Here is a 9,179-nt window from a genome sequence, read left to right as displayed (position 1 = left end):
CTACCTGTAGCATGAAAAAGTTCAGTAGAATTAAACTAAAAGAGAGAATTAGAAATGGGAGGGAGGGAGAAAGAGATACAGAAAGAAACAAAGAAGTCAGAATATGTGAGGGAAAGGGACAGAAAAGATCGAAGAGGAAGAGAGAGAATTTAGCAATATCATAACGAGTTGCTTAGTTGACTGTTTAGCTTCTTCTTTTTAGTCCTCTTTTCATGAAAATTAGAAATACTTGTACAAAAAAGTAATAAAACACTAAAATACACAGAATTACCTGCAATTCGATCAATTAGAAATAAGAATGTAAAATATTTTGGTTTATCTCCTCCAAATTAATTTCATATGTAAAGTTAGTGAGGGGGTTAAATCAACAGATTCAACTCCAAACTTTCCTAATCTATATGCTCAAATGCATGTAGCCACAGCTAAGCCTCCACCAACTTACCAGCTTCAGGAATAGCCAACATTAAAAAAAAAATGTACAATCCAGACTAATAAATGTGCTAAGCATGTCTCAGCACTGTAACTGTGGTCTAAAGAGAAAAGCTTACGAGGATGGAAAATTTTTCTCCCAGACTGGGAGTAGCTGCTCTTCTGGGGCTCCAGAAGCATCAAAGAAAATGAATTCACAAGTTCTTACCACAGATTTGAAGGCATAAAAAAGGACATGGGCAAAGGAAGCCTTTGGGACTTTCAAGTTTCTCCCTGTAGGTTCCCAATTTCAAAGTATTTCTAATTCTCTAAGAACCCAATAGTTCTAATTATTCCCTTGCCATCAGTCCTATAAGAATAATACCTGAAGCAACCTATGATTTTTCTATCTGGTCCCCCAAGGCTGTTATATTCTCTAATTATTGTGACACTTTTTTTTCCAGTAAATATCTTTGCCATGATCTAGAAGTCAAGTAGCCATTGAACACTTATTTAAAATTAAGAATGTCTATACTTCTTGGTGGTCCAGTGGTTGACTCCATGCTTCCACTGTAAGGGGTATGGGTTCCATGCCTGGTTAGGGAACTAAGATTCCTTTTGCCACATGGCCAAAAAATGATTAAGTATGTGGCCAGATTGTTTTAATCTGTAAATCTTTTCCCCATGAGGCCTATATTCTGGTTGCATAGACAATACTAACCACAAGATGTTGTTGTTTAGTTGCTAAATCATGTCTGACTCTTTTGCAAACCCAGGGATTGTAACCTATCTGGCTTCTCTGTCCATGAGATTTTCCAGGCAAAAATACTGGAGTGTGTTGCTATTTCCTTCTCCAGGGGCTCTTCCCTACCCAGGGATTGAATCCATTGTCTCCTGTTATGCAGGCAGATTCTTTCTCCCTAAACTACCAGGGAAGCTCCACTAACAACTCATAAATGTGCAAATAATTAAGTTTAAGTTGTACAGTGTTAAATTTAGAGCTACAGAAACTCAGAGAACTTGTATGTTTTCTATGCTTTCTAACCTAATTTCCTTTAGAAAGGACTTGGAAGGTGGCACAATAAAGACTACAAAGGAAAACATAAACTTACATTACTTGTGGATATCACAGAAGTTTTAGGCACTGTGTCTAGCCTGGATAAGCATAGAATTATGAAGCTGACTCTTCAGAGACTCTTCAGAGACAGAATAAAGCAGTTCTAACAGTTGTCATGGACTCACTGGACTGGCAGCAATATCTTGACCATGACAATGCCCACTTAACATAAACAACTTTTCAAGATATGAACATCAGACAAAATCACTCTATGTTTGTGATGATGGAGTGAACTGGGGTGCAAAGGATAGCTTCCTGAGATACTGCCAAATAGTTTTCTAAAATGATTTTACCAATTTACCATCTCACCAGCAAGGTTTGCGGATTCTAGTTGCACATATTTGGTACTTTGGTGGTTTAGTCGCTAAGCCATGTCTGACTCTTGCGATCCTTTCACTTTATCCATTATGGTCAGTATATAGTGGAATTGCTTTGCGGTTTTATATGTATTTCCTTTGTGACTAAGAAAACAGTGCATATTTTCATGCTCACTAGAAATTTGGACATCTTCCTTTGCAAAAGCCCCATACAAACACTTTGCTAAGTTTTCTAGGTGGTAGTGATCCATTTTCATATCAATTCATAAGCATCATGTATATATTATCTAATTTGAGGCATTTGGTTTGTCTATTCTCCTTGTTATTTATTTGATAAAATATATATGTTTGATATGCTTTATTTGATAAAAGATGTTCTTAATTTTAAGAATATATTTCTCATATTGTTAGCACATATATGTGTATGTATTGTGTCTTTATAATCCCTTCTTTTCGGAAAGTTATCTGTCCAGAAGTTGTATGGTTTTCCCTTTCAAGTTTACATGCACAATTCATTTGGAAAGGATTTTTTGTATAATGTAAGATAAACATCAAAATTCACTGTTCCTTTCTGTGACTCTCCAATTTATCCAATATCTTTTATTAAAAATATCATCTTTGTTACTGTACTACAATGTTATCTCTCCTATAATTCGTGCAAACATGTATCTGTGGGTCTGTTTCTGAATTCTCTATTCAGTTTCATTGGACTGGTTTTCTTTTTTTAATATAAATTTATTTATTTTAATTGGAGGCTAATTACTTTACAATATTGTATTGGTTTTGCCATACATCAACATGAATCTGCCATAGGTATACACGTGTTCCCCAACCTGAACCCCCTCCCTCCTCCTTCCCCATACCATCCCTCTGGGTCGTCTCAGTGCACCAGCCCCAAGCATCCAGTATCATGCATCAAACCTGGACTGGCATTTCGTTTCATATATGATATTATACATGTTTCAATGCCTCTATACTTGCACCAAAACAATACTCTCCAAATTACTATGCTTTATTATAGGTCTTCGCTACTATAGCTTTAGAACAGGTCTTGTTGTTTGTCTGTATGTCTTCCAATATAGTTCTTTAGGAAGAAAATTGGCGATTCTTGGACACTTTTCATAAATATGATACTATTCAAGATAGTGTAGATAATGCTGAGATAATACCCACTCCCTCCCAAATTTCAGTGTATAAAGAAATAAAAGGTTTAATTCTTATTCCTACTACATGACTAATACAAGCTTTGGGAGTGGGGAGGGGCTCTATTGTAGTCACTCAGGGAGTTATTCTGACAAAGGTCATAATTTTATGACATGACATCTGAACAAAAGCCTTCAGTGAACACAAGAGGTGGGAGAGAGAAAATGGAAAAGTACATAATTAGTCTTAAATATTTCACTAAGAATTGACAAAGGTCATTTCTACAAATATTTTGCCATAGCAAGTCCCATGGCCAAGTCTAACTGCAAGAAGTTTTACACACATGCTGCTGCTAAGTCACTTTAGTCGTGTCCGACTCTGTGTGACCCCATAGAGGGCAGCCCACCAGGCTTCCCCATCTCTGAGATTCTCCAGGCAAGATTTAGACACATAAAACCCCCCATGATCCTGGAAGAAAAAGAAAACTTGGAAATGTCGGTAAGCAGAAGGAATGCCTAACTTAAATGTGTCAAAAAATATTTTTTAATTTTCATCCTTTGACTACTGAAAAACAAATTGGGTAGCTATATGTTCTTCCTCAATATCTTCGAGAGTTTTTTTCTTACTGTGATGATTTTATCCAAAGGCTTCAAGAGTATTTTTCTTACTGTGATGATTTTATCCAAAGGCTCAATTTGCTATATAAAGTGTTCTAAATTTTTTTTATATTTACTTATATCTGAATATGATAATATTATTTTTGCTTTTTAATGTGAGCTCCTCTGATGTCTATTTGGATGACTTAAAGTTTCTTGCCTGTCTAGAGTCAGAAGATTCTGAATATATAGGCTAGCTTGACTCAGTTTATCTGATATCTGTTTATTAATTTGCCTGAGTATGTTCTTTTGGTTTGTTAAATTTTCTAAATACAAAAGATTTAGCAGTTGCTATGGAGTTTTTTTTAGCAAGTATGATATATGCATACCTATGTTGTCCTGTTTACAACAGTTTTGCTAAAATTAGCTTTAAGATTTAGAAGACAATATATATTTTTTAAATTTCTCTATGATGGTTTCTCATCATGCAGTAAAATGTCCATGCTCGTAAGCTGATGAAGAATCAGAAGTAAAAATTTCTGAAGTAACTGAAGTAAAAGAGATAACTGTGGAAGACCCTCTTGAGTGCAGTTTCATATGACACCTCCTTTATGGACTAAGTCAATAATTTTTGTATGATTATTCTAGAAAGTGAAAAAAGCCAAATATATTTCTAGCTTTGCTTGGTATTCTTCAATATATTGGTGCAATATTTGTAATATTTATTGGATATTATTGCAAATTTTCTAAAAGGCTCCTCCTAAAATAAAGTAATATACAACCCTATAACAGAATGTTCTTAGCCTTAATAGCCTAACTTTCCTACCATGGGATTCTCAGGACGTAAGACTCTCCCTTTCCATCTGTCTATCACCAATAGTCACATACAACTTAGCATGTGTTGAAGTTCACAAATATTTATTTCAGTTCACTTCAGTCACTCAGTCATGTCCAACTCTTTGTGACCCCATGAACCACAGCACGCCAGGCCTCCCTGTCCATCACCAACTCCCAGAGTTTGCCCAAATTCATGTCCATTGAGTAGGTGATGCCATCCAACCATCTGTTCTCTGTCATCCCCTTCTCCTCCTGCCTTCAATCTTTCCCAACATCAGGGTGTTTACAAATGAGTCAGCTCTTCGCATCAGATGGCCAAAATATTGGAGTTTCAGCTTCAGCATCAGTCCTTCCAATGAACATCCAGGACTGATTTCCTTTAGGATGGACTGTTTGGATCTCCTTACAGTCCAAAGGACTCTCAAGAGTCTTCCCCAACACCACAGTTTAAAAGCATCAATTCTTCTGCACTCAGCTTTCTTTATAGCCCAACTCTCACATCCATACATGACTACTGGAAAAACCATACCCTTGACGAAAAGGACCTTTTTTTGGCAAAGTAATGTCTCTGCTTTTTATTATGCTGTCTAGATTGGTTATAACTTTCCTTCCAAGGAGTAAGTGCCTTTTAATTTCATAGTATTGAATGTATTATTTTTCATAATTATGCACTGTTATTCTTTATGTGGGAGAAGGCAATGGCATCCCACTCCAGTACTCTTGCCTGGAAAATCCCGTGGATGGAGGAGCCTGGTAGGCTGCAGTCCATGGGGTCGCGAAGAGTCAGACATGACTGAGCAACTTCACTTTCACGCACTGGAGAAGGAAATGGCAACCCACTCCAGTGTTCTTGCCTGGAGAATCCCAGGGACAGGGGAGCCTGGTGGGCTGCTGCCTATGGGGTCTCATAGAGTCAGACACGACTGAAGTGACCTAGCAGCAGCAGAAGCATTCTTTATGTATCATTTTTCTTCTTATTATTATTATTATATGTTGCCCCAAGACTTGCAGAATCTTAGTCCCCAAACCAGGGATCAAACCCATGCCCTTGACAGTGAAAGCACAGACTTCTAACCACTGGACAACCAGGGAATTCCCTATTTCATTTCTAATGCATGGTTTCTCATGTTTCCCTATGGTGAAAATCATGATCATAATTTGTTATGGAGAATTGTATGACCCATCATTTACTCATATAAAAATGCAAATTTAAAAAGTAACCACATCATAGAACTCACATAGGAAATGTGTTAATATAAGTAAAATTTCTAGAACAATAAGTACTAATGATTCTAAGTAATATCATTATTATTATTTCTAAAATCCTGCTACTGATTTTATTCTATTGCTTTCACATTTCCTCTGGTGATCCAGAAACTACTATAATTTTAAAGCTACCTGCCTCAGCAATCTACCTTCCACTAACAACTGAATTTTCAGATGAATATTCAACTATTCATTTGAAAACTTTCAAATAGGGTAACTATTTCACAGGGGAATCTTGATCCAACAATCTAACTATAAACAGTTTTCAAAAGATATAATCCTTACAGATGATTATATTATCATCAATAAACTCACTATTATTTTTAAACTAAAAGAATTATGGACAAAGGAATGTCGTTACTGTCACTGTTGAGGCTCCCTGCCCTCTGTCTTTTTGGACAATAACCCCCATCTAATAAGCATATGGAAAAAATATGAACTGTTAAACATTCAAAGGCGATTGATGGTTAACCTTTAAAAAAAAAAAAAAAAGTTCCTCAAAACTCGTTCCCTAATTTGTTTAGTCCTGATTCCATAGATTACAGGATTAAGGGCTGGTGGAACAATCACATATAGATTGGCTAAGAGAATATGGATAAACTGAGGAATGTTGTGGCCAAAACGGTGTGTTAAGAAAGAGAAAAATGCTGGTGTGAAAAAGGTTAAGATAACACCAATGTGGGAGCCACAGGTATTGAGAGCTTTGAACCGGGTTTCCCAGGAAGGCAGGTGGAAGACAGTATAGAGGATCCTGATATAGGAAAGAATGATAAGAAATACATCCAATAATAAGATAGCCATATCAGCAAGACCAAATAATATGTTGACTTTGATGCTAGCACAGGCCAGACGGGCAATGCCCATGTGTTCACAGTAGGTATGAGGGATGATATGGTGCCCACAGAAGGGTAGTCTCAGGAGAAGAAATATCAGTGGAGCCACCATGCACAGGCTCCGCAGAAAAGCAATGCCTGCAATAACGCCAATGATTTTGCTGGTGAGAATCGTGGTGTACTGAAGGGGTTTACAAATGGCAATGTACCGGTCAAAGGCCATGCCCACCAACACAGCGCTCTCCATGGCAGTGAAGAAGTGGATAAAGAACATCTGGGAAAGGCAGCTTCCAAAGGATATATCTTTGAGGCTGAACCAGAAGATGCCCAGCATTTTGGGAATGGTGGCCGTGGATAAACCCAGGTCAACGGAGACCAATATGGCCAGGAAGTAGTACATGGGCTGGTGGAGACTATGCTCAGTCTGGATCACAAATAGGACAGCAGCGTTCCCCAGGAGTGCAACAAGATACACAAAGGAAAAGGGAAACCCAATCCAGATGTGCAAGTCTTCTAGCCCGGGGATGCCCAACAAAAGGAATGAAGAAGGACGGAACTGGGTGTCATTAGGCACAGACATTTTTTCTGCCACAGTTATTCTGCCCCATCGTTTCTGCCACAATTTTTCTGTTGTCCATATCAGAAACAATTGTTGGCTTCCAGTCAGTGCTACCTCCTCCATGTCTCCATTTTTTCAGATTCCTGTTAAGATGAAAAAGAACATTTTAATCATTCTTTGTTTCTATTAAAAAAATAATATAAATAATTTTTGTCAACAATACTGATTACATCAAAATTGCTAACAGACTGAATGTTCTCATCACACAAAAAAAAGTCTATGTGATGTGAGGGAAGTGATAGCTAAAGCTATGGCAGTAGTCATATTGTGATATACAAATGTATCAAATCAACACTTTGTATAACTTGAACATAACACAATGCTATGTATCAATTATATCAAATTTTTTGAAAGAGGAAACAAGGTTAAGTACACTCCCATTTCTTATTTTTTGCTAGCCTCTCCTGAGCATCATATGGTACCAGGAATAGAAATTACCTTACTTTATTGCCGCTTTCCCTAATAAAACACTGAAATAAAGAAGAGAGGGCAGAATAATATCCTCTGCACAGTGAAAATTAAAAATCTAGAGTATAGCCAGAAATAAATGGAAAGAATAAAATTCCAGAGTCTATGTATGTGATAGTGTCCATATATTTTTTGCTTAGGGTGTATGGTGATTTCTTTGGTGTTTGTAATCTCAACTATTACCATATTAGGGAATCTAAAAACCCCTCAAAATATAATGTGCATAATCCTGTGTGTATGTTTATGCATTTTTGTGGTGTTTGTGAATAATAGATGGTCTTGTTTTTTAGGGCAGAAGAAACAATTTATTTTTATTTACACATATGAATGAAAAATTCTACCACATAAAAATTAATATTAAAACTTCACAAATAGATGAATTGCTAAAGAAGAAACAGAACAAGAAATTTCTATGTCTTATTTTAGAAAACAAACAACTCAGTTCTCATCATATTTTTTTTAAAGTACCCATCAATTTTGGAAAATAGATAATATAAAAGGGAGGAAAATACTTGACAGAGTATTCTAGTTATGATGAGACATGAATTGAGAGATCATACTAATCTAAATAAGCCTATCATCTAGATAGTTCATAAGTCAACACATTCAGTAAAGACATTGTCCAGATACAGCCCAGCTGAGGGAGCAGAGATTAAATATTCTGGACTAGGCAAATTTCAAGTATATTTCTACCTTGTAACCATGAGGAGAGGGCAGAGCATTTTAGATACCCTAAATCTTACTTTCTAACAGGATTCTATCCTGGGGTCATGTCTTTATGGATACCTTCCTTATAGTGACATTGAAAAGAATCATCAAGTGATTTTGTTTCATAGCACTCATCCAGAATACAGGGGAATTCTGAACTTAGTTATAATAAATATTTGAAGCAAAAAAGGAAGATTTTGTGGGAAAAACTAGTTGTATAGAAAATGTGGAAGTTTGATGTGTGTAATTGTATGGAAAGTTTTGATTCAAATTTAAGAATATTCAAATATTGAGGGAAGTCAAAGCTGAGAAGCATCCATCAGAGATAAATGCACAAGAAGGTAAATACATCTGTTGACTTTGACCCATGTCAAGATTTGCTGTGTCCTTTAAAGCCTATGAAGACCAGTAAAAATGAGAGATAATTTGATACTTTGGGAAATCCTCTCAGGAAATATATATATATTTATATGCTATGTTATATACTATACCTGTGGGGTAAAATTGGACTGCTAGGGCTGAGAAGACTAAATTGAAGTTCTCAATTTAGTCATGTTAAGCTTTCAGAGACAGCTACTGTCTTTCATTAGTGAGAATATATAAGGTAAGTGGGGAGGTGCGTCCGTGCTCAGTCGTGTCCAACTCTGTATGACCCCATGGACTGTAGCCCCTCCAGAATCCACTGTCAGTGGGATTTTCCAGCCAAGAACACTGGAGTGGGTTGGCATTTCCTTCTCCAGGAGATATTCCTGACCCAGGGATCAAACCCACATCTCCTGAATCTCCTTACTTGGCAGGTGGATTTACCACTGGGCCACCTGGGAAGCCCAAGTGGAGACATACTCTCTCAATTTAGTCCATCAGGTA

General features: G+C 36.8%; 1 protein-coding gene across 1 annotated transcript; it reads right to left on the bottom strand.

Annotated features, from left to right (window-relative positions):
- Window positions 1-7,097, bottom strand: LOC138092143 (olfactory receptor 52E8-like). The gene is made up of 3 exons (XM_068988001.1): window positions 6,189-7,097; window positions 794-891; window positions 1-4 (listed from the first exon to the last, which is right to left on the bottom strand). Exons 1-3 carry the CDS (start codon window positions 7,095-7,097, stop codon window positions 1-3), a joined length of 1,011 nt encoding a protein of 336 aa, XP_068844102.1.
- Window positions 7,098-9,179: the final 2,082 nt, after the last annotated feature.

The sequence above is a fragment of the Capricornis sumatraensis genome, chromosome 16 (assembly GCF_032405125.1).
Source record: "Capricornis sumatraensis isolate serow.1 chromosome 16, serow.2, whole genome shotgun sequence".
Lineage (NCBI taxonomy): Eukaryota > Metazoa > Chordata > Mammalia > Artiodactyla > Bovidae > Capricornis > Capricornis sumatraensis.
The sequence above is the reverse complement of the archived record's forward strand: the minus strand, read 5'-3'. Positions and strand labels throughout refer to the sequence as shown.